At 33.4% G+C, this 25,954-nt stretch overlaps 3 protein-coding genes across 4 annotated transcripts; 2 read left to right on the top strand and 1 right to left on the bottom strand.

Moving 5' to 3' along the window:
* Positions 1–3,409: 3,409 nt before the first annotated feature.
* LOC107912522 (ylmG homolog protein 1-2, chloroplastic) lies at positions 3,410–4,357 on the top strand. The gene has a single exon (XM_016840731.2). The coding sequence runs from the start codon at positions 3,516–3,518 to the stop codon at positions 4,197–4,199; it is 684 nt and encodes a 227-aa protein (XP_016696220.1). The 5' UTR covers positions 3,410–3,515; the 3' UTR covers positions 4,200–4,357.
* Positions 4,358–10,819: 6,462 nt separating this feature from the next.
* Positions 10,820–14,654, top strand: LOC107912521 (uncharacterized). 2 transcript variants are annotated; one of them, XR_005921137.1, is made up of 6 exons: positions 10,848–11,320; positions 11,435–11,595; positions 11,919–11,949; positions 12,111–12,213; positions 13,349–13,712; positions 13,860–14,654. XR_005921137.1 is itself a non-coding variant. In XM_016840730.2 (5 exons), the coding sequence occupies exons 1-5, from the start codon at positions 11,009–11,011 to the stop codon at positions 13,447–13,449; spliced, it is 708 nt and encodes a 235-aa protein (XP_016696219.1). In that variant the 5' UTR covers positions 10,820–11,008; the 3' UTR covers positions 13,450–13,739. The 2 variants fall into 2 exon arrangements, 1 of the variants encoding a protein (XP_016696219.1); XM_016840730.2 differs by lacking the exon at positions 13,860–14,654 and having other exon boundaries at positions 10,820–11,320; positions 13,349–13,739.
* A 1,880-nt stretch (positions 14,655–16,534) lies between these two features.
* Positions 16,535–18,310, bottom strand: LOC107912520 (uncharacterized). The gene is made up of 4 exons (XM_016840728.2): positions 18,086–18,310; positions 17,726–17,929; positions 16,984–17,151; positions 16,535–16,902 (listed from the first exon to the last, which is right to left on the bottom strand). Exons 1-4 carry the CDS (start codon positions 18,089–18,091, stop codon positions 16,849–16,851), a joined length of 432 nt encoding a protein of 143 aa, XP_016696217.1. The 5' UTR covers positions 18,092–18,310; the 3' UTR covers positions 16,535–16,848.
* Positions 18,311–25,954: the final 7,644 nt, after the last annotated feature.

Here is a 25,954-nt window from a genome sequence, read left to right on the forward strand (position 1 = left end):
AAAAGCCCACTACTCCCATAGCCCAAATGGGAATTTGATAAAATACCATTGAATTACTTTACAAAAAGAAACCACAAAATAAGATTAAAAAAGAAAAGATGCAAATTGATGAATTAAGCTATGATTTGGGCACAATAATGATAGAAGATGAAATTAAAGTTTTAAGTACCCAAAGTGAAAAGTTGAACAAAAAGGAAATTAAAGAAATAAGAAGACCCTATCCTATACTTGTGATAAGGCATAATTGGATTCCTCAATGATTGGTACCTCTCACCTACTGGGTTTTCTTTGAACTCATTTTGAAGCTTTGATCAATAAATCCCCATCTCTTCTAATCATGACCACCACAAGCCTCAATTTTTATAAGAGAAGGAATGAAGACAATTTTTTATTCTACTTATTTTAGCATCAGGCTTCGAGTATGATGATTATTATAATTGCCAGCCATTATGACCATCATGATTAATCAGACCCTTCTCCATCTTTACAATCGCTATATAAGGAATGGAGATGCAAGTTGACTACAACACACTTGAGCATTAGCAACCAAGAGGCCCCTTTTTTTTAGAAAAAGGATGCTGAAAAGAGGTTCCATAACCGTATCGATGATTCCAAACTCGACACTGTTGATGGGATGGTGCCGGGGAAGGAAGCGGGTGAAGAGGAGGCGCAGAAGCACCGTACGGCTGGGGAATAAGGCTAAACGTCGAGGGTTCTGGCTAGGGTCACGTTCAGTGGTTCAATGGGGGGTCATGGTTGGTCCTCTCAGAATGCTGAAGAAGATCATTACGGAAATCACAGTGAAGGAAAAGTTCATAGAGGCATATTATATGTACTTACCTTTATTACGCCCTCAATTATTTCCCTTATGTTGATATATAATTTGGATACTTTCTTTTCTTCTGTTAATAATGTACTCTTTAAAAAGTACATGACACTCTTAACCACCGGTTCTTATAATGTTTAAGACAGAACATCCTTCCATAAATGCTTTATGTAAGAACTTTAAAATATAGCAAATATTCTTCCTCCCTCTTGCACCTCTTTTGCCTTTTGGTTCTATATCCATTGTGGTGTTAGTCGATTCTTGTTAATTATGTACCTGGTTGGTTGAAAAGAGATAGCTGTTGGGAAGATTGTTCGATGACTTTGTTCCTTTCTCAATGTGTTTGAATTCAGGCATGAATATTTGATATGATCCTTATAACGTTAACATTGGAGACCTGAATCTAAAAACTAAATCCGAAGTTAAAAAAACAAACGTTTCTATTTTCTCTTTTAGGTAAAGCAACTTAGATCCAAACTTGAGAATGCTTCGTCTCTTAGAAAAAACTCAAAACAATGATATTTTACATTTATATATATGTCTAAGGGGAGAAACGATGACATTGATTAGTCAAGAATTAAAGTACGATTAAAACAATCATATTCTTTTATAAGATGTTTTTTCCAAAAACAGACAAATATGTAAAGACGATTTTGAGATAAATAAGTGATGATAATTCATTACTTGTGATATTATTCAAAGGTTTTGAGATAAATTTAATTATTTATTTCATCTTAGGGTGGGTTTGGATGGGCAGTGAATTTACTTGCAGTTAGTGTAAAAACAGTAGTGGCGGTGAGATTAGATACTGTAGCGATACTATAGAGTGAGACAAAAAGTAAGCTAAACGCACTGCACCCAATCGCCCATCCAAACTCACCATTAACCTTTATTTTATGTTTTACTACGTCATCATATTCTAAACTTTCATAATAAAAAAACACTTACGAATAAATCGTAAGCAAAGGTAATATTTTATTTTCATATACAATCATTAAAATGTAAAATTTGGATTCATTATATTTTTATAATATCTATTCATTAATTTAAGTTTAATGAACTAAGCATACTTCACCACTTATTTAAACAAATTCTTATTGTCGTTCATTAAAGTCCTAAATTTTAATTGAAGTAACAATTTTCTTTTTCTTTTTAAGCATTTAACATTTCAGTCGGAGATTGACATGCAAAATGATGTGATAAAAACTTGCTTATTTGAAGAAATTATTTTTATAAATTAAAAAATATATAATATATTTAATGTAAGTAATATTTAAAATAATTAATATTTTATAAATAAAAAATTAAGAATAATAAAAATTTAGAACTATACTATAAAATAAATTATATTATTAAAATAAAATAAAATAAAATAAAGGTAAAACAAATAACATGCATCAATTATAATAATGATTTATGATAACTACAAAAAAATATTTACATTAATTTGATTAAATATGAAAAGATATATTTACGTTAAATTAATAAATATTTTTAATATTGATGATTAAAAATAATGATGATTCATTATAAGTACTTGCTTTGCAAGTAATAAACAATTTATATATATTTTTAAAATAACATAATTCTAGATTAATTTCTAAATATTTTTATAAAAAAATCTAAAATTACTCATAACCCTCTCTCAACTCTTAAATAGGAGAATAAAAACATTTCAGCACACTCGAACTCAGGGGCTGGCAGGGGCTCTGGCCCCCCTAAAATGGAAAATTTATATTTAGGCCCTTAAATTTTTTTTAAAATTTTAAATTAGTAAAGGTAAAATTGTACTTTGACCCTCCTAAAATTATAAAAATTCGATTTAATCTTTTAAAAATTATAAAGATATAGACTATAAAAAATTAAAATTTCATTCGATTTGTTCTGGCTTCACCCCTGCTTGAACCCACACCCTCCTATATTAACAACAATAACGATGCCAATTGAGCTAAGACTCAATTGACAAATTATAAAATATTTTTAAATGTCAATTCAGTAGTATGATAGAAAATAAATAGTATTCTTATAGATTCAATGCAAAAAATTCAAACTCATGCTTATATATATTACAGATTATAGATATTTTTTACTTTTACTCGAGATTTTATTTGCTATAACAAAGTTAATTTAAATTTACCTATGAGGTCATGATTTGTTGATTAAGGAGGAAGCTCTATGTCTTTTGAATCTCACCATTTGTAAATGTGATATGTAGGCCTTACTCTCATCATATGCTTGTCTTCTTTTCACATTGGTTTGTAATATGCGAGACCTACCCCCACAATGTGTGTATGCCATTGCCATGTGGATTTTGTCATTGATTTTTCTTGTTTGCTTGGGTTTTATTTGTTGGATTTTATATTAAACTTGGTTAGACATATATTTGTGCAATGTGCATGTATTGTACTTAGATAGAAAATTAGATTTTTTATTTTATAAAATGGATATTTTATTTTGTAATTATTTTCAGATTTTACATTGTGATCAATTAAGAAAAATTAAAAAGTTTATCACTTAAAGATTAAGATAAGGAATGATAAAAAATAATATAAAAGGTTTATTTAACTAAAAAAAAATTATTAGGCTTAAGTTAACCACTTTTCTTCCTCAAAACATAACCTCTCAAATCTTTATCCTTTCTCTTCCCTTTGTTTGTCGAGGAAAACGAAGAACGAAAATTTTCCCAAACATGTCGTTACTCAGCAGCCATACCATCCTTCCCCGACCTTTACTCCACCTTCCTCCCCGAAACCCTAACTTCCCAATCTTCACCTTCAAACCCATCTTCCTTCCCCTTTCTCCTCCCATTAAACCCTCAAACTCCGTCTCCAAACCCCCCAAATTTATCCCTTTAGCTTCCATTTCTGCACCCCCGGCAACACCCTGCAAATCTCCCGAAATCCCAGCTCTGTCCCCACTCAACGGTTCAACTCGAACCCTCAAAACCCTTTTCTCCTTGGCCCTCTCCGCCACCATCGTCTTCACCAAAATGATCCAAAATTATGCTCTCAAAACAATCTCCCAGAACCCCAACGCACTTTCCACCGTGGGCCCTCTCTTCTTCGCTTCCTTAAAGGACCGCCCTAGCGGATACCTCAACACGCCTTTGACTGTGGTTGCGGCGGGATTAGCTAAGTGGCTTGACATTTACAGTGGGGTTTTGATGGTTAGGGTTTTACTCAGTTGGTTCCCTAACATTCCCTGGGACCGGCAGCCCCTTTCGGCTATTAGGGATCTATGTGATCCTTATTTGAATCTCTTTAGGAATATAATTCCGCCGATTTTCGACACCTTGGATGTTAGCCCGCTTCTAGCTTTCGCCGTGTTGGGGACTCTCGGCTCGATTCTCAATAACAGTAGAGGAATGTATTGATTGCTTGCGCCGAGGGAGAGTGAGTAAAGAAAATGATAATTCAAGTTTTAGCATTAGATTATTTATTTTGACTATTTAAAACTTTTATTCTCGATTATCTTACGGTATAATTCGGAATTCTTGAGCATGGTTCCTATATTAAAATTTTGGTTGATTTATTGGAATGCTTTGTTTTTGTTCTGTTTTATTGAATTTATATGGAGGAATGCAATAGAGCTGCTGTTTTTATTGAACTCTAGGATTGTTAGAATGAATGATCTCTGTATTCAGTTTTCGTATCGGAGTAAAACGCCACATCCTGACGATAGCAGCTAGCGTATAATTTTAAACCTTGCCAATTGTTTCATCAGTTCCATCCTAAGTGTAGATGTCGAGATTCAAATCTCACCGGATATCACAAAAATGATTTTATGTTTACATTGGGTCACTTTTGAATGTTGTTATCAACATTTAGATGAGTTGAACTCTACATCTGTGATACAAAGAGTTCAAATGTGCCAACACCAAGCCAAGGAGCTCTACCAACAAATGCAAAATGCAGGGTACTGTTTGCTCCGGAAATCATACATGTAGACCCTGCCTACCCTTCAAAATACATCCTCCGCCATAGTTAAATCGTTCATTGGACCCAAGCTACATTTGGAACCAAAATCCAAAAACTATCACTTTTAGGTTACCAAGCAATGGATAGAAATGAGTAATGATAGAAAACTCGTTTATCGTTTCATAACTATTATTCTATTTTATAGCTTAAATATTTGGTAAAAAAATATAGCTATATAATTTGTGCTCCAATTACTTGGGTTTTCAGAATTGTTGCCGGTTCCATTTGGTGCCGCTTGGTACGCTTCATTTTGGTCATAAAAATGGAATCATAAAGCTTATGTTTTGCTTCATTTTGGTCATAAAATTGGAACCATAAAGCTTAGGTTTGGCGGTAACTCATTCAAATTGTGATTTGTTTTTGTTAGTTCAACCTATATTGGTTTGTATTGATTTGTATGGGTCCATATATATTTTTGATATTTTAAATTTTTTTTTTTGTAATTATTCATATTTTACCAATAAGTGTTTGGTATAGTGATAAGGTACATTGTACTTTCAAAAAAAAAAACTGTGGAAACAATATTGTTAGGATGGATAGTCATGAATCTCAAATATGTCATAACCATAAAATAAGTTTAGCTCAGATGAGTAACAAGATGTGTTGTTATAAAGGTTTAGCTCGAATGGATATCCTGATATATATATTTAGTTCGGACAAACAACTGGTGTGGTGTAGTTACTTGTGTATCCGAGTCTGTTTATTAGGGTTCATCATGCGAAACGATTTATATGAAATTGGGAATTTGAAATGGGACGAAATGAATTTGTTATCCAAATGGAAGGTCATTGAATATGAGTCTATTTGATCTTGGTATATTAAAGAAATGAGGTAAGTAAAATGACAAAGTTGGTGCATAACTAGAAATGGTATATTTGATTGTCTTGCTTGAGTTATGCATTTTGATTGATTTGGTTTTTTAGGGTCATGTAGGTTTTTTTGATAATTGAATTGTATATGTATGTATCCATGGAGCTTGAATGAACATGGTTGACATAGTTTGAATTGGATTAAATAGACTTAAATGATTAATAGTTGAGTTGTAAAGTATTAAATGAATTGGTGAAATGAATTCATACTTGAATTGAGTTAGTTTGGCTTGGTAAAATAACTTTTTATTTGGTGAGTGATTGTGTGGTAGCAATTAAAGTTGATTTAAAGGTAATTGGATTGGGTTCAAATGTGCAAATTTGCCAAAACATGGGCAAGTCTCGACAACCAACTTCTTTCGTCGCAACGATGGTCAACAGTGACATCGCGATGTTAAAAGATATGAAGTCGTGACGTGACATACTGGTTGGCATCATCACGACGTGAAATTATTGAAGTTGTAACCTCAGCTCTAATTTTTCAAAACTTAGCAATTTAATCCTATTTCATGTTCAGGTTAATAGAATGGCTTTCGTAAGCTCGTATAAGATTTGGAAATGATTGTATAACATAATTTGAATATTATTGACATTTGATTACTTGTATGATTAAATATTGCCTAACTGATTATAGTTGCTTCGACAATGAATGTAGCATATTGTAGTTCGGACTTGGCGGTCGAGTTGAGTAAGTGGTGTTGCATTATTTAACTCTCTGATTAGAGTATGACATCCATTCAAACAGTAGTATAAAATTATAAATTTCATTACGTACTTAATATTAAATTTCAAATCTTTACGCAATTATTATCTAATAATATTTTTAAAAATTAGCCTTGACTTTTGAATGTTGGTATAACAATAACCAAATATTTTCAAGCTTATTTGGTATACTTACATGACTAGCATCATTATTCCACCTGTTCAAATAATATGTTATTCTAAAAATAATAATAATAAATATGATAATTATATTATTAAATGATTTTATCTTAGTACGAGTGGAAATTGATAAGGGAAGTTTACTCAAAGACATAAAAATGGTAAGCGATATTATGTCTATGATTAAAAGAGGAGTATATATCCATCAATTTTAATTTTTTTTATGCTTCAGTTGCCCAACTCATCTCTTGGTACAATGTAGCCAAGATAGTTTATCCCTAACTAAGTCATTCAACTTCTTTTAGGTCAATTAGTTGTAGGAGCCATTTTAAATGTATCAATTTCGAGATTTGTTTGGCATTAGAAAACCCCCGATCAACCTTATTATGAATGTTTGAGTGAATTGTTGTCTTTCAACTGCATTAGAAGAGTTGTCAAAATGTGAGAAATTATCTTCTAACCATTTCATATCTATTCGGTTACTACTAAACTTATTCAGCATATTGCCTAATAGTCGGTGGCAAATTGGCCTTCAATCCCCATTGTGCAATGCTCCCGTAACGACTACCACATTTGTCACGCCCTAAAGGCGATAAATCCAAAAAGGGTGAGTAAGGTATGTATGTAAACTATTTTGGCGCACTATACTAGTATAATATGCCACCCTAACTTGCCAACAAATTAGAGTATTGGTGTGTTCCAGCGTTAATCTACCCGTTAAAGGTATCTAAGGATTTAATTATATGGCCTCTTCAAGTGAAGAAAAAGTACGCCTAAGGGAGAGTACGCCCCAAATTTTTAGCTGAGCACTAAAAGCCTACCAACTGTATGAGAAAGCTATAAGTGACTTAATTCTCTTTAAGATCACGCCAATCATCTCTAAAGTATAATATGCTTGGTTTGCATGAGCATTGTTCAAGTTGGTTCTTGTAATGAGATTAGTTGGAAGTCAATTGGATTGTTTTGACCCTTCCCATGACTAGTTAATAGTAGAGTAAATCTTCACTGGATTTTTTTTTTGCCTACCCCTGGATTTGGTGGGGAAATTTGGGGACCAAGAGTATATTTATTGAAGGGAGGGGAACATTCCAATAGTTTTTCCTTCTACTCAATTTTCAATTTCTTCTTTCTAACCTAAATGTTCACTTCTTCTTCGTTAAGATAGAGCTAAGACCTCGTGTAATCAGTGGATGATTCAACCTTTTGGTAAGTCATATGGCTCTGTATATTACGATTGTTGATGAGTAAGGATGTTAAAATGTGTAAAAATAATAGGGCGTAAGTGAAAGACCCTATATAAGAGTTGCACGTAGTTGAAACATTAACAAACCATCTGTAAATGAAAATTCTAATAAAAATTCCATGATCTTGTAAGCAGTTGTTGCTGTTGGATTGGAAAGGATAATCGAAACAAAAGTTTCAAGTTGAGGTAAAGTTAGATCTTTCGTTAGTTTCTAAACCCGACTTCTGCATGATATTTTATGATGATTCCGTGTACGGTCGATGTTCATATAGATGCACATATCTTAAAGAGTTGTATTTATGTGTGCATGTGTGTGTGTGTCTGTGTGTGTTCTCTGTGAATCATTTGTATGTATGTACTAAAGTGTACGATGTGCTATATGAAAATAACGATGTGTGGTAAGCATGTATGAGAAGTATGATTCTGTTAAGGGTATTAGTGAAGTCTATGTAAATGTGTCCAATATGTTATTAGAGTGATGTATATCAAAATTTGGTTGGTGACAAGGGGGTTCGGGCGGAGTGTCTGAAAAATATGCGATATGACAATGAACCCCGCAGTAGTGTTTTGATGATGTTCGCCGGGACAATAAACACAAATGCCAATATGACAAGACTGTAGTCCACCGAGACCGTAAACACGAGGTCCATCGACACAGTAAACATGAGAAAATGCCATTATGACATATATGTGGAAAGACCATGGTCATGGCACATTCTGGAAATGATGGATGAGTCGCATTTGTCTACTAAGGTTTTTGTGTGCCTTAGGGTGATGATGGGCAAACCTCAGACAATGCTAAGTTTCGGTAAATCTATATCGTCAAACACGATAATTTATGTGGTGTCTTGGTGGCAAGCCAAACCAAACCAAACTAGGCCTTTTTGGCAAATTATCTGAAAGCGTATTATTCGAAAAACCTTAGTGGCAAATTATCTAAAAGGCCTTTATGGCGTATCATTCAGAAAGCCTTAGTGGAAAAGTTATCTAAGAAACTTTTATAGCGAATTATCTAAAAAGCTTTTGTGGCATATTATTCGAAAAGCCTTAGTGGCGAAGTTATCTGGGAAGCCCTTGTGGCGAATTATCTGAAATGCCTTTGTGGCGAGATCTGGGTATGCCTTTGTGGCATTTTTTAAAAGAGTTTTTGGCAGTATACATGACTAATGAATATGCTATAGTAACTCGCCAGGATAAGGAGCTTGGCATATTTGGAATTATCGGTGGGGTAAGTGCCCGCCAAACCTAGAAGTTCTCACGTTATGTATCGAAGCCATCTGGGATTCTATTGGATGATCTAAAACATTGCATTCAACGAAATAAGTTCGCTATCTAGATTGACTTAAAAATGCGGTATGACTGGAATTTTTTCAGCTACTAGAGCCAACGTAAGAATCTTCCAAGAGCAGTATCTGCATGTATAGCATTCCGAGAAATGTATCCAAATTTTATTTTCAAAAGGGATTATGAAATAAGATCCACATTAAAGTGTGAAGCTTGTGATCCAATGATGAGACAAAATGTGTATAAAGTGGTTAAGTATAGAGATTGGCGTATAATTATCCGCCAAGGTCTAAAAAGAAGCCCAAAGTCCTTAAGTCGAAGAATTTAACAACATCGTTTAAAGGTAATATTGGTTGAGATTGACTAAGTTCCATTGAACTTACAGGCGTCTATTTGTTATGCAGGATCTTGAAATTGAACGAGTGCACCAGGAGGGACCAAGCCAAGAGTGCGCCAAAGTGGCGGTTCATAGAGCGATATTATGCATACATAAGGGCATTTTTAGATATTTGGCGTACAATACTCTACGTCGTGATTAAATGGGTTTTAACAAAATTTTAAGTGGTAATATATTAAAGTAGTTTTGAAAATCTGTTGTATTTAGTAAACGCCTCTTTTAAAATCTTTTGATTTAGGAAGAATCTAAAGAAATGAGAAGTGTGTTCAGTATGATTTTCTCCTATTGAAAAATTTTGCTAATTAGTTTATTTTGGTGGCATCCTGTATCCCGATCCGGTAAATCGTGTCGAATAGAGTGTTACAACATCAATCGGTAGACCAAGTTATTATGCCACATCCTTGAGTGTAATCTTACACTTACCGCATGGAAGATGAAATGAGTGTTTCAGATCGTCATTTCTCTAGCAAAACACTGATAAGTGGCGGGCTCCAATTTAGTCCTGCCTCTTCTAAGTATTGTTTAATAACATGTGGTGCTCTTGCACTTAAATTGTGTATATATATATATATTTCAATAATTCGATCTTCGTCTTGATTATATAAATATAAAAGATTTTAAAATATAATTATTAAGTATGACTCCTATTTCAGTCAAATTTGAGAAATAATCTTCTAGTTAAACTCTGTTTATTTGTTTCAATCAAACACTGATTAGTTTAGATTATTTTATTATTATTTGACATATGAATTTATCCTATAAATAAGCTCTTTTACAACCTTAGAAAATACACCCATTAGAGATTAGAACTCATAACACATTTAAAGAATTCTGTGTTTACGTTTTGAGGGTTCATTGTTTTCGAGTTTTTGGGATTTAGTTTTATCTCCATCTTTTGTACTATTCATTCTTTTTCCATTATTGTAAAATTATCATTGCCCGTGATTTTTTATCCTCTTTGGAGTGGTTTTTCCACGTTAAATTTGTGTGTTCAATTTCTCAATTTATTCCGTTATCTTTTGTTACTTGTTGCTTAATCGGGTCGGTCCCTAACAATAATAATATTAACAACTTAATAATGATATTAATTAGAATAAAAATATAATAATATTTTCTTACCATTTGTAAATGAAAGTTGAATACGTGTTTGTGATCCAAACGAATTAGAAATGTTTGACATTTTTAAAATTTGTAACGTTTATCAAATTAAATAAAAATTATTTAATTTAGATAATGAAGTAAATGTTATTAATAATTTATTTAACATTAAAAAAATATGGTTAAACTTATTAAAAAATAAATTACCTTATTTCTCTAAATTTTGGGAAAAAAAATCTCTTTAAATCAGCTACTTTTTTCAGTCTTAATTGATATTTGGTGTATAAAATTATCTGGGAAAAATGGGTTTCGGAATTTGGAGAACCAGGAGCAGTCCAGAGTCTGGACTCCAGACTCTAGAGAGTAGACCTAAAGGGTAAAGACTTAACATAGCGAAGATACCCCAGCGCTTGTTTCCCTAATTATATCTCCATGCTCTCCTTTTCAAAGCGACTCCCCACTCTAACCCAATGCCTCCGCTCCACCACCCACCAGCTCCGCTTCGCTAGAACCGACCCCGCTTCCTCCAAGCGGCGCTCCAAGCCCTCTGGTTCTGGGTTCTCCTTCAACAAAACCGGAGACATATCTGAGTGGTGGGTCGTGGACGGCGAGATGCATGAGATCGGCGATCATGTGCCCCCACGTGAGCGCTTCGTCATCCCCAGAGACAACATCCCTAACAAGCGTCGTAAGCAGCTCAGGGAACAGTTCATGCGCCGCACTCGCCTCGTTATTAAGGAATCGGTTAGCGCTATAACATAACTACAACCACAATTATATTTTTAATAACCTAAAATATACGGAAAACTGCTGCTAATAGTATACTCTCTTTCTGGGTTTTGTTTTGTGTTACTGAAGGAGCATGAACCGTGGTGCAAAAGGTACATGGAACTGTACAATGAGCTTAGAGAAAACTGGGAGAGGTTGTATTGGGATGAGGGTTACTCTAAAAAAATCGCTAAAGATCATGCCAAGTATGAGTCTGCTGAGGACGATGATCAAGATTTTAACCCTTACAGGTTTCTCCTTGCTGGTTTCTTCATATTCCTATGTTATCTAATCATGACAATAGAATACTTAGAAAGACATATATATTTATAGTACCTCCCTTGCCATTTGTAAATGCTAGATATCTTGATTGAGGAAGTATTCATTTGGCATCACTTGTTATTGTTATGCCAAATTGAACACCCATAAACAGCCTTACAGAATCAAGAAGAGTTTATGTTCAGTTATTACCTTTTTTTTCTTTGGTTTCTATTATTCGAGCCTTGATTTGTCTGCCTAAGGATTCAACTAGAAATGTGATGCCTAATCATACTCCCTTTGTTTTGCCTTATAGGAGCAGGGGAACCCGTGCTGATCTCACTAAGGTGTGACTTTTTTACACGACTTGTTGGTGGCTTAATTTCAGCAGAATTTGGCCATTCCATGTTGTGTGCATGGAACTTTCTCTTTTTATCATTATTATTGTTATTATTTTGGAACATATCTTCCTGTGGATACTACATTGAATTATGCATTCTAACTGCAGGACCAAGGTTTTGGGAGGACTAGGCAAGCTGATAACTCTGGGAAAGTCAATCAACTTCGGGATAAGTTTGAATATGATAGAGAGAACAGAATGAGAGAGAAAGGTATGCTCAGTTCTTTCAACTTTCAAGCTAATTTATGCTTTATACAGATCATGCTGTGCGTGCTTCATTCTATAGATCTAGGGCAGCAAAAGCTGAATTGCGGCAATCAACTTGTGCAGCATGTATAAAATGAAACGGAATTTACTACTAGGACAGTGTCTTGACTGTCATGCCCTGACTGAAAACTTTAAATGATATGAATCCAAACGTGATCAATACATGTGTGTTGTGGATTAAAATGCATCAAGTGTTTTTCCAAACTCAAAATGTCAATCTTATATGTCTACAAGCCAACCTGGAATGACTTATAAGCTAGCTACCAAGACTCTACCAGAAACAACCCAAATGCCAAGTTACTGCCCTAGATAGGTCCCTTGGTCTCAAGGCTGAAGGGTGCCCATATCAATTGAAGAAGGCAACTGGAATTATAACCATTGGTTGTTTGAGCTACATTGTTTGTTGCTTGTTAATGAGGTGATGAAAGATTTAGCCCATGTTCTTTACTAGCTAAATGAACTGAGATTGAGCATCTCATAATTTGGCTCTTGTAGACTTGTAAAACATTTTTATGCCACTGAAGAACGAAATTTTATTTTGGGTCCATCTCTGCGTTCTAAACTTTAACTGGAGTTTTGGGGCTTCTTAGGGTCAAAGTTTGGATTGTTATTTCACTTAACTGATGGAAATGCATTAAACTTGTTGCCAGTTGTTTTATGTGGAGTGTTAAACATAAGCTGCAATTTTTATCAATATGCACTTCCAACTCTCTGATAAATTGTACCTTGTGATTTATGAAGATTTTCATTTACGGTGTGAATATCTTTAATATACTGAAATTTGGAATCCTTTCATTGTATTTTCTTAAATGTTGGAATGGTTAGGCTTACATGAGTAAACTGGAGCCTAAAATGTATCCATGAAATCCCCATATGGCTTATACTCATCAATAAAGTTAAACAAATATTTTTCACATCATGTCATGTAAAATGCATGAGAATTTCATGAATGAATTACATACAGATATCATCTCCAATGGATTATTTTGCTCACTTCTCTGTTGTATAATTATAGTTTAAAATATGTAAAATCATTATGTTGTCTTTACATGGAACACTCACATGTATGTATTATGCAGCATTTGCTCCAATAAATGGACAAGATACCTCGAGCAGCTACAATACAAACTCTAAGAATCAGCCGTTTGACACTCAGAGATACTTTTCTGATAGTGACTAACAGTAAGATGAAAGAAAGGGAAGTAGGAAGTGATAACATCAGAAATCTTTAGCTAACTGCAAAGAATCAGTTTTACTGTTTGCTTTGGTCACCGTTGTTAGGCATGCTGCTTCAGATTCCGACTACTACCCTCAAGCAGCCGTTGCCTGTCAGATAAGGATGCAAAGGTTTTTCGTATTCACGTTGCGGAATGTTGTATTCGTTAGCAAGCTGGATATTAAGTTACGATTTTGTTGATCTTATAGTCTGACTATTAAAGAAAGGTATGGGAGACATTCAAGATTTGCTGATTTTCATTTTTGAACCAATTGAGTGAAGACTCGAGTTCCTTTTTTTTTTTTGAAAATTTTGTATACATGATGTGGTTGTTTTGTTCAAAGCTAATGGTGGATTGGGAAATGCTTGCTTAGGAATGGCCTGAAATCTCACCAATTTGCTGCGTTCATCAACTGAGCTGCCATTTGATGAAAGCTTTAATTCCGGTCAAACAAGGTCCAAGGACAGGGTGTAGAGCTGTCTGTGTACTGTTCGGGTGTTCTGAAAATTTTTTAAAATTGTTTGAAGAACTTATTTTATTATTTAAAAAATATAAGAATATTTTTGTAACAAAAAATAGTAAAAATATTATTTTAATAATTAAATGGTAATTTAAGTCAGGTTGAGGTGGCTAGAATAAAAAATTACTGGTAAATTATTGATTTTGTTTTATTTTGTTAACTCAACTATTAATTTTTCGGATTTAGTCAATTAAATATTTTTGTCACCTTTCCTTTAGTTGCTGTGAGTGACAAAAAGTTAATTTAGATTTTTTTTATTGGTTTAATAACAAATTTAGCCCTTTAATGTTATTAATTTGTTTAAAAATTTTAAAATTTAATAAATTTAGTTCTAATTTTAAAATTTTTAAAAATTATATATATATATTTAAAATATATATTTTTAATCTTTTACCTCATCCCTTGAAGTATTCTATTACTTTTACGAAACAGTTAAGCGGACTGTCCTACCATTTGGATGGAATATTGCTAATGAAGAACAGATGTAGTGTTTTCTTTCATTTATTTGGGGGTTATTTCCTCATATAGTTATGTCATAGATCAAGAGTACAAGTTCCCCTAAATTTGCTTCTTCCTTTTTGTTGGTTAACTTATGAGTACTTTGTGGAACTACAATTTAGAGCCATGGCAAAACATAGTGTTTTTCTATTTAATTATTGCTTTTTAAAATTTGTTTATTGAAATGTGGTTGTTTTGGAATTAGATTCTATGCAATTTTTTATTTAAATAATATAAATATAGTAAAATGTTACCAAAATAACATGTGTTACAAGACATCATAAAGGACAACGCCATACAGGAAAAAGAATGAGACGATATGATGAGGGCACACAGTAGGCGCAGTGAGTTGGATTGGTTTTTATGAAGTAAATTCAGTCCAAATATTTGAGAAAAACCTCTTTCAACTATTTATTTATAACCATTTTCACTTCATTAAATTATAAAATTTGAGGTATTCTCAGTGCATGTGTAGATTTAAGTCCAAATCATCCTTGATTCTATTTTATAATTGTTATTATATGAAGAACATGCAAGATGGGAAATCAATTAAAAGCATTGCAGAATGAATGGAGCACCCGTTTTACATATTTACAACCTGGAATGTTGCAGATCACAGGCATTAATGTTAGTCAGACTAGCTTGAGGGAGGAATGGATTCCAGTTTCATGTAAGGACTGCCCTACACAACAGGGACAGATCAATTGGCTCATTGACTGTACCCCAATAAAAGACTGGGAATTTATAACATACTGATAGAGATTGATTGCAACTGTTGGTACTGATACACAGTTCATTATTTATTTTTAACTTTTTGACTTTTTTGAGTTGCAGCGGTACTGGCTCGATTATGGTGTCACCTGCAGCAAACAGAACGGCAGCCTTCCTTTGTTGCACAATACGTAATGTAATGCAATTAGCTTAACCCACCATCATAATAAATATTCTAATACAAACCACACCATCCTGAATTTGAGATCACCAAACCAAAGATATACTGTGAGTGAGTAACCATATCAATCCTTTCAATGAAAGAAGTTGAAGCAAAAAAATTAAAATCTGCTTTGGAAAAGAAGATTGGGCTATCTCTGGACCCTATATACAGTGGTAATGCTTCATGAAAAGAACAAATGTGTGGGTTTTTTTTTAAATTAGCACGTCCATCGCATATGTTGAAGTGATTTATCTTTAAATCATGATTAGAGTCTCACTTTTTTCCATTCCTTTCCACAGTTTCTTTCTCTTTTTCCTCTTTAATGCAATGGCACGTACCTAATTGGTTTTATTGATTTATTCAACTTTTGTATCCACTAACCCCCGTTGCTTTCCTTTAATAAAAAATGTATTATTCAATGAAAATCAATTAATTGATTTAAATTTTAAAAAATATAATTATTAAGAATAGTTGAATTAAAGAACATAGATAAATATAACTTTAGGCGCACAAGATAAAACGGGGTGTGTTAAAAGTTGTAATTTTTTAGAAGGCTTAGGCAACATGAAGGGGCGTTAGTGGCTGACATGTTGAAAATTTTTTGCAAGTGGTTAGTTGGGAAATTAATGATAAATCTGGTACATATCATCGATTTGATTTGGGGATATGGCCGTGTCCTTCATTCGGTTTTTGCTCTTTATTTTAACCTATGCGAGCTTCTTGTTCCTTGTTTTAGGGGACAAGTCGAGGTAATGTTGAATTTGTTGCAAGGTTATTGAAAGAAGGAAGACGGAGTAGAATAACAAAGTCAAATCTTATCTCAAATATAAAATTCACAGATTCAGACATAGCCCCTGATATTTGCAGAAACCAAAACTTTTAAACAAAGAACGTAGACGGCTCTCACCTCTCAAAAACTCCAAATGCTAATGCTCTTCTTTCTTCCATTTCATAATATAAAATTTTAAAGTGAACCCCTCATCTGAAAGGTCCAAAGCCAAATGAATTACCTCAATAGTTTGAATTTTGATTGCTCAAAAAGGCAGGTCACAACTCTTTTACACAATAGTTGAAACTTGAAAGGATCAATACACAATTTTACCGAACTTTTTTCATTCAAAAACCTCTAAAAGATAGCTTTCCAAAACAAGGAACTGTTAATAATAAAAAGAAGACTTCAAAAAACAAGATTCAGCCCACAATAACCCTCAACATACTAGAAAGTAAATAACTAAAATAATTCCTCCTCCAAACCCAATTATCCCCTTCATTCCTAAACCAACGAGAGGGAAACAGGTACATTCCCGTGCCTTTTTTTTTACCCATCTACTCTTTTCTGATGACCCTATTTACTTTATCCTATACATAAATAGCTTAAGCATGCACTTGGGCTGCGGCCAAATAGCAGCTTCACAACACACATGTAGGAACCATGCAGCTAGCAAAGAAGCTCAACCCTCTCTTCTGTAAAATAAAAACAATAAGGGTTGGAACATGGATGGGTGATTCGAATAAATGCATCAATGATGAGAATGTGGAATGTACCTTTCTGGGTTTAGCGTAAAGGAGGTGTGGGGAGATTTTATAGAGGTCTTCATCAACGGGTTTGGGTGTTGGGCGGTGCAGAGGAGTGGGGCTTGGTGATTCCTTCACGTCATTGATCTCCCAGTTTTGCCTTTTCCCTTCTTTGTCATTTGACTTTCGTCCTTTCTTCTGTAAAATTTTAAATTTATCATTTATACCAAAAACAACGCATTTTTTTTTCCAACATTTGATCATACAATGCAAGTTTATCAATTCACCGTCGTCATTATTTTCATCACAATACCATTTTAGATGGTTACTTGACTTTTAGAAATAACTAAAAGCTTTTGCCTTTGAGGCATGAACCATTGAAAAAAGCAATTTGCTATGTTTTGTAGTTTAAGCTAGTAGTCACATGTCTGTTCGTAGCCCTTTCATTTTTTGAGTTTCGCACTTTGTTTGGTGAGCTTTTTTCTTGATTTTAATACATAACATACATAAAGTAAGCTTCTTTCCATGAAATTTTGTTTCACTTTTTTGACATCTTTTACCCTTTGCTGTAATCAGGAACAACTTTTCGTGAAAACCTTAATGTATTTCAAAGAAACCAAAGCTCTTCATATGCATCAAAACAAACAATTAACAAAAAATATGCCAATGCACATGCACAAGTTTTCTTTTTATAAAATGCTTGTAAGAAATATGGTTCAAACAGGAAAGGAAGATTAGGGTTTTAAGGAGTGTTTTTGCATTAGATTATTACCCTTCTGCGAGGAACAACGATCATGGCAGGAGTAACAACATCCTTATCATAAAGATCACCGGCAACATACAAATCACGATCCTCAGAGTAACTGTAACGAAGCAACCCCGCTTGTCTAGCTGATTCAAAACACTGAGTGAAAGGGAGGTCGTTGTTCCAATCCCAGCTCCCAAAAGCCGGAACATGATTCCTTGTGTAGTGATCCTATAAGTAACACATATGTCATCAGCAAAACAACAACGCATGAACAAAAACCAAGCACAACAACAACAACAATCATTATTAACCAAAAAACAAGAAGAGTACATGAAACAGATGAATTTGAAACATAGAGAGGAAAAAGGGTAGGGCTTTACTTACATCCATATTGTGACAAAAAAGTGTTGGAATGTTTTAGGGATTGACTTGACTTTATCAAGAAGCTGGACTGCACGAGCAAGAGAGTGCAAAACTTGTGTTCTTTTGGTGTTATTTCGTAGTTGGAGTGGGATGGGAATTCTAGCAATATAAAAGGGGAAGGGGGAGGCATGAAAGAGAAGGAAGGGAACAGGGTAAAGTAGGAGAAGGGGGGTAGGGATATAGGGGATCCTAAGCAATAAAACTTCTGTGAGTGTGAGGTAAAAGGAAAAGAACTTACAGTAACAGACAAAAGGACAAAGAGGTAAGGTAAAAAAGGGTGAAAACCAGAGAGACAGACAAATAAACAACTTAAAACATGGTTATTACCTTTGCCTTTGGTTTGGGTTTTTTAAAATATCCTCCGTGTCTTTAACTTGGCTTTATACCAGGTTGCCTAGGCCCTACTTTGTCGCTGATCAGAATGCATATTCCAATGCTTTGAAGCTCCTTGATTCTTGATTTCTCTTTTGTTTTTCCTTTTGGTTTTATTTTTTCCTCTCATATCTCGAAGCAAAGGCTACGGATTGGCCTTTTTCTTTTGGCTTTTTTTAACCCCACACGCATTACCCGGTAAAAACCTGGTGCTTTGTGCGCAAGACAATGGCTGAAATCGAAAAAGTTGAAATTTGAGTTTTAAAAAATGGTTATTTTAATTGGTTAATGAATGTGAAGTCAGTAGCAGGTCAACACCCAACAGTTTACACTGTTAATGGTACCCAAGGCAACAGTCTCGTAAAGTTGAAACTTGCGGAAGACAAAGGCTCCATCAGTGAAATAGAATAAATTAAGTTTTGCAGCCGATAAAAGGACATGCATGTGCACTATGCAGTATGCAGACAAGCTGTGGCATTTGCTTGCTCCCCTCTCCTCAGCTTTTAATATCTTATAATAATGTTTTTATTATAGTGTGAATTTTCAATTCAAATTTTATACTTGTTTAAGGGTGAGTTTGGATGGGCGATTGGGTACGGTACAGTGCGTTTAGCTTACTTTTTTGTCTCACGCTACAGTATCGCTACAGTATCTAATCTCACCGCCACCGCTGTTTTTATACTAATCGCAGGTAAACGCACCGCCCATCCAAACTCACTCTAAATCTTAATAATGTCCTATCAAATTTTATTTTATCTTAGGTTTGAATATTTTACAATTATTTTTTTGGTGATAATAACATAATAATACTATATCAAATTAAAGTGAACAAAAACACTTGAAGCGAGAGTGTCAATCCTTAAGCACATCTTCAATCATCTACATATCCTCTTTCCCAACAAAAGACATTTTGGCTATAAGATTAACAACTTGATTACTCTCTCTAGGCACAGATTTTTGCTTTATAGCATCGGTTGATTTCGCCGAAGCAAAGCCAAATTTGAGGACACAAAGTAACCTTCTTGGATAGTTTTGATCACCTCTAAGCAATCTGTTTGAATTAAAGCCCTATCATGCTCCCTTTTCTGTAACAAAAGTAAACCATCCTATATGCCCCATAACTCGACATCAAAAATTGAGCAATCACCCAAATCATGGTTAAACCCAACAATTCATTCCCCAGTCTCACACCACACCACCAGTAGAGGCTAATCTTGTATTCACATTCCTCACCCCATTAGTATGTAGATAAACAAAGTTACATGACAATGATTGATCTTGAGTACTAATACGCTTATCAGGTGGTCTATCCTTTTATTAAAACAAAAATTGTCTAACCCAACTTAATGAAACTTTAACAATCTCAGAAGCATTCCAAGACAAACATTGGAATATGAATAAATTTCTATGCTTCTATAGTCGCCACACAATTAGACAAAAAAGGCAAGACCATTTAACATCCGCAGAAATCAAATCCAATCTAGAAGGTAAATTAGAAATTAACCATTCAACAAGATTGATAGAGAAAAAAAAACTACTTTGACTTGCAGGCACCACTTGTAACTAGACCTCTTTCTTCATGGAGCAATCTCTAAGGACATGAAGAATGTCTTCTGATTCATAACCGTAAATTGGGAAAGAAGGATCTTGTCCAATTCCACACCTAACTTGTTCTAAGTTAATGAGTAGACGTCGCATGAAGACAAGCCATATAAAGAGACGAACTCTGTACGATCCTTGAATTTCCAAATAGTTTTCCAGAATTCATCTCTAGAGATCCAAGAATTCTACCAGAGCAAGTGATACGTACTTTTAATCGAGAATGATCCGTTAAAATTACAACTCCAAGCTATTCTATCTTGACCCGCGAAAGGGTGAGGAGGTGGGATACTCAATATGCACCTGACAATATCTTCAGACAGCCACACACGAAACAAATCTAGATTCCAAACACCTTCATTCATTACCATCTCATTAAGCCTACAATCAAATTCCAGGAGAGCATGCAAAGGTATGTGTCTTTTCAAAGGGCCTCCACTTGCAACCTAGAGATCCTTCCAACATCGAATCGATCTACCATCCCCCACAAACCGCACTAGATTATCCTTGAGTAAAGGCCAAACCTTAGAGAAGGCCCTTATCTTATGAGATACTTTCTAGTAATCGCTCCTTCATACCATACTTTGAACAGAGTACCCTAACCCATAAGGCCTTACCATTCGATGCCAAATTGAACCCCAATTTCATCAAGAAAGAATTATTTTGATCCTCCAAACGATGAAACGCAAGACCTCCACAAGAACGAGGTTGACAAACTAAATCCCAGTTAACTATAGTAAATTTCTTCCTTCCATTCAAAGAACCCCAAATAAATTGCCCAGCTGACCGTTCGATCTCTTAATAGATACCTCTGGGTATCATTAAAAACTGCATAAAAAAGTTTGATATGAATAGAAGCACAGATTGTGCTAAGGTGACTCTCCAGTGACAAGTTCCTGACATCCCAACTGACCAACCTTATCCACCAAATATTAGTCCATTCTTTTTTTTTTTTGTATATAATAGTTTAATTAGAATTATATATGGATGTATTTATTGTAATTGAATTTAATTCTAGTATAAAAAATAATGTATCAGATTATATTTATTTTATTTTATCCTAAAGGATGGTAATGATTCAATTCTGGTAAGATATTCAAAATACAAATCCTTTTATCTAAATTCAAAATTTTCCATCCAAATGTAAGATATTTATAGATGTATATGAGAGAAAATCTTTTTTTACTCTGACATATACCCGGGGTGAAGATAAATGTTTGATTTTCTTACATCATAAGGATGTAAAAGGCAAAAGGAAAGTATATAAAGCAGTGAGAGAGTGGGTTTGAAGTTTAAAAGTTTAACCCAATTACAGAGTTTTCTTCCTTGTTGACAAGATGCAATACATTGAAAGCTTTCCTTTCTAAGAATAAAATAAAATAATACTATAATCTATTAATTGAACTGTACTCTTACAATCTTAGATTGCACTAAAATAGCAAAAAAGAAAACAAAACAAAACAAAAAAATCCCCATTCTAAACATCATTCTTCTATTATAATAAAAGATTAATTATTGTAATTTAATCCTTATGCTTTATTAAAATTAAAAAATATCCAATTAATTAATACGGTTAAACCTTGTTGCTAAATTACAATTATACAATTTATATACAACAAAATAACAAATGTACTTACTTCTTAGTTTTGAAAAAGTATAAGGATCAAATTATGAAAAAAAAAATGAAATAGAGAGGCTAATGTCTTAGTTTTATTAAAATAGAGTGGTGAATTTTATAATTAGACAAAAAAAATTGAAATAAACACAAATAATACTTAGGTGGCAAAGGATCAAAGTTGGTTGCAAAATGTCAATAAAGAACATGTTTCCAGCAAGGTGCCAAGCAATGGGATTCAACATTCATTTTGAAAAAGAAAAATAAGGCATGGTAGTCTCATGCCAAATGTCATAAAGATTCTTGGCTTTCAGTTAGTTTGAAACCCAGAAAGAAGAAAGGTCCGAAAGAAGAGAGGGCCCCTCTCTTCTACCTGGTGTGCCACTGTGATGCATGATAGATACATATGCTTCTTTATTCCTTGTATTTTGTCTACTCTTATAGGCAGGAATCTTTTTAGAATATCTTCAACATTGCAGCAGCTTGCTCTTTTTTTTTAAAGAAATATTGTTTGTGTTGGGTAATTTACCAATAAAAGCTATTTTTTTCAAAATTTATTGAAATGGGCCAACTATTTAATTATTTATCGGAATGGTCTATTTTCCGCGAAATCGCTTCCACGTCAGCGCGATGTTAGGGTACGCGCCAGGAAATCGCATCCACGTCAGCGCGACTTGCTGATGTGGATGGAAATCGTGCCCTAGAGGACGCGATTTGCTGACGTGGCATGAACAGTTTATGTTTTTTAGCTTGAAAAACTTTGAAAGGCCATAACTTTTGACTCGATTGTCCAATTGAGACGATTTTTTTTATTTCGAATAAATTTTCGAGATCTACGCGCTGACAAACTGCTTAGAGATGAATAGGGACTAATTTGTAAATTATAATTTGTTAGTTATGAGTATAGGGACTAAAGTGTAATTATTTCAAAATTAGCATGAAATTTTTGTATTTAAGAATATTTGAATGTTATGGAAGGATGAATTTGAATTTGAATTGAAAAACGAAGCTTAGATTTGAAAATATGACTATTTAGGTTTTAGGGACTAAATTGAATAAAATGGAAAATTTTAGGGAACTTCTCAGAAGTGGAATGAGCTGATTTATACCTATAACAGGATGATATAAGACAATTCTGTAAAAAAAGATCCGGTGTTTGCTTCAAATAAATAAGGAAAATAATGATTTGAATGTTTCAAAATTCAATTTTAAACCGAAAAAATCAAAATTTAGGGGCAAAAAAGGATATTTTTTGACGAAAACTGCGGCAACCGAGTGAAAAGTTATTCGAAATAAAAAAATCGTCTCAATCGAACAACCGAGCGAAAAGTTATTACCTTTCAAAGTTTTCCAAGCTTAAAAACATAAACTGTTCATCCACGTCAGCAAATCGCGTCCTCGTAGGCGCGATTTCTGTCCACGTAAGCAAATCGCGTTGACATGGACGTGATCTCCTGACACGTACCCTGACATCGCGTTGACGTGGACGCGATTTTACGAAAAATGGCTCATTCCGATAAATAATAAAAAAATCGGCTCATTTCGATAAATTTTAAAAAAAACGACTTTTATTAGTAAATTATCCGTTTGTGTTTCATGTTTACATTTAATGCAGAGTCAGATGCAAATATGAGAATACAATAAAAAAATAAAATATATATCTTTAACATAAATTTATCATTAATTGCGACGATCACCATCCTTGCATTTTTCAAAGACATTTTTTTCTTATTTACGTCGCAATCTAATGATTTATTCGTGAATTTGGGTCAAAATAGCTAAATTATGGATTTTTCAGTTAACATTTGAAAAGACTTGAACAAAGTTGCTATTCTTGTTCAAAATATCGCTTAAATTTAGTTCCTAATATTTAAGATTTAACTTCGGTTCCATTAAATTTACTTTTTAATTTTATATAATATTTATTATATCAATTTATATATTTTATAATTTATTAGCAAAAGAATGTTAAATAAGTAAAATTATAATATAAATATTAATATATATATGTTAAGTAACTTATTAAAAAAAATTCAGTTATCCATATTAAAATAAAGAAATGAAATTATTGAATATTAAAAAAATAGTATTATTTTAAAAAATGTTAAAAAAATCGGAATGTTTGAGTAGGATAGCATTTGAGCTAAGTTGTTCATGGCGGAATATGTTCAAGTTTATAGAAAAAATTTTTAGCGGGTTTTAATATTTTCTCAACTCTAAAAATCTTTTCGGAGTATTAGCTCATTTCAAGTTTCTAGATTCAAATGGATGATAAAAGATAATTATTCTGTAAACTTTGAGAGAATTTCTCCAATGACCATTGCTAAAGAACAAGGAGCTCATGATTTTCAAATAAGTGTGTGATAAGTAGGAAGATCAAGGGCCTTCATGCTTTTCACTAAATTTCCCCGAAAATTGATTGATACATTCTTGAGTAACTCCATTTTGAATTTTCCCAATTATCTCAATACCCTATGCTAGGGATGCTCTACTGATGAGAATTTGACTATAGTAGTTGAGGCAAATCTTCAACAAGTATTATCAGCAGTAAAAGAATTTGTTGTCTATTCTTCTGTGATTCATCGTATTCCTCACCCACCTGTTACCCCGGCCTATTGGAAATCTTCTGACAGGATCCAGTCACTTAATAACAATGGATCGACTCTTATAGGCATATCCCATGTACTAGCAGTGTGCAAGTCGAAATGTGGGCACTCGGAGTTGGACTCCAACTAGCAAGATCTCCAAATTTTAATAACCTTGAGACTGAAGCTGATGCCATTAGAGATGGATCTAAGGGGGACGCGGGGGGCAGTCACTCCCCTTTGGAATTTTCAGATTTTTAAATTTTATATATAAATTATCATGTATTTTAGATTTGATGTCCACATTGTATAACATTCGCCCCCAGTGGCCAAATTATATTTCATACCATTCACCCGCTTAAGCCATAAGGTTATACTTTATATTAACAAAGTATTGTTTATTTTTTAATTATATCTGCAAGCTTATGAATGATTTTTATCCAAAGTATTTTATGGAGCACGGAGTTGCAGAAAACTTCTATAGTTGTCAAGTTGTGTCAAGTGCTAACTAAGATAAATAAGTCAAGTATTTATCCTCTTCTTGATAGAATTGTTAATCTTGTGCTAACTCTTCCCGTGTCTACTACAACAACCGAACAAGCATTTTCAGCCATGAAGATTGTGAAGACAAGGCTTCACAACAGAATGAACGATGATTTTCTTTTAATTTACTTGGTGGCATACATCGAAAAAGAAATAGCTCGAGAATTTTCTATAACACCCCGAACCCGTGTCCATCGCCGATTTAGGGTTACGAGGCATTATCGATCAAAACACAACTCAGAACAGTCTTTAATTATAAATTATGCACAAATTAGACTAAATCAATCACAAATTTTTTTTAAAGAAAATCGAATAGTAATTATCAGCCCAATCATATAAATCACATTCACACATGTAGATTACTTAATCAATTAAAACTAATCACGCTTTACAAGCCCATAGTTCAAACCTATTCACTATTAGATCCATACCATTCAAATATTCAATATATATATTCAAGCTTATATCATTACATCATATTCCCTAAGCTTATGTCAAATCATCCATTGTATATATTTATTTAAGTAGCAAACTTCTAGCCATGCCATTATAAAAAAAACTATGCACATATGCATACTAAGTAAGGACAATCCATATCTTTAACTAATTATCAAGCATATCATTTTATAAGATATATACATGCGCATAATATTCTAAAACAAAGCCAATTCTAAATTCAAATACCAAATCATAGCTAACTCAATTCATTAATAGTTTATAAAAAAAGTAATTTATATGTTTTGCATATGAGTAATTTAAGACGAAACATAGGTAACCTACACAATTTTGATTTGTACAAAAATTAAAAAGCATTTGAGCATTAATTCTGACAACATTAATATGCTCAAAAACGGATAGCAATTATCTAACATTCAGACAACATTTAATTAACATTTGGACAACATTTAATCAACAATTAGACAACATTCAATCAATATTTGGACAACATTCAATCAACAATTGGATAGCATTAAATCAACATTTGGACAGCATTTAATCAACAATTGGACAACATTCAATCAATATTTGGACAACATTTAATCAACAATTTTTACTTTAATTAAGCCAAATTATATAATCAATCATCACACAAATATGCTACAAATCATATCTCCA

Source organism: Gossypium hirsutum, chromosome D11 (assembly GCF_007990345.1).
Source record: "Gossypium hirsutum isolate 1008001.06 chromosome D11, Gossypium_hirsutum_v2.1, whole genome shotgun sequence".
NCBI lineage: Eukaryota > Viridiplantae > Streptophyta > Magnoliopsida > Malvales > Malvaceae > Gossypium > Gossypium hirsutum.

What these genes read in the sequence shown, in the direction of transcription:
- LOC107912522 (XM_016840731.2), top strand. Translation starts at nt 3,516, where the DNA reads ATGTCGTTACTCAGCAGCCATACCATCCTTCCCCGACCTTTACTCCAC.
- LOC107912521 (XM_016840730.2), top strand. Translation starts at nt 11,009, where the DNA reads ATGCTCTCCTTTTCAAAGCGACTCCCCACTCTAACCCAATGCCTCCGC. An exon ending in CCCGTGCTGATCTCACTAAG is followed by an intron (nt 11,950 to 12,110) that starts GTGTGACTTTTT and finishes TTCTAACTGCAG; the next exon opens with GACCAAGGTTTTGGGAGGAC. An exon ending in GAACAGAATGAGAGAGAAAG is followed by an intron (nt 12,214 to 13,348) that starts GTATGCTCAGTT and finishes TGTATTATGCAG; the next exon opens with CATTTGCTCCAATAAATGGA.
- LOC107912520 (XM_016840728.2), bottom strand. An exon ending in TCGTTGTTCCTCGCAGAAGG is followed by an intron (nt 17,152 to 17,725) that starts GTAATAATCTAA and finishes AAAATTTTACAG; the next exon opens with AAGAAAGGACGAAAGTCAAA. An exon ending in TTTACGCTAAACCCAGAAAG is followed by an intron (nt 16,903 to 16,983) that starts GTACATTCCACA and finishes TTTATTTTACAG; the next exon opens with AAGAGAGGGTTGAGCTTCTT.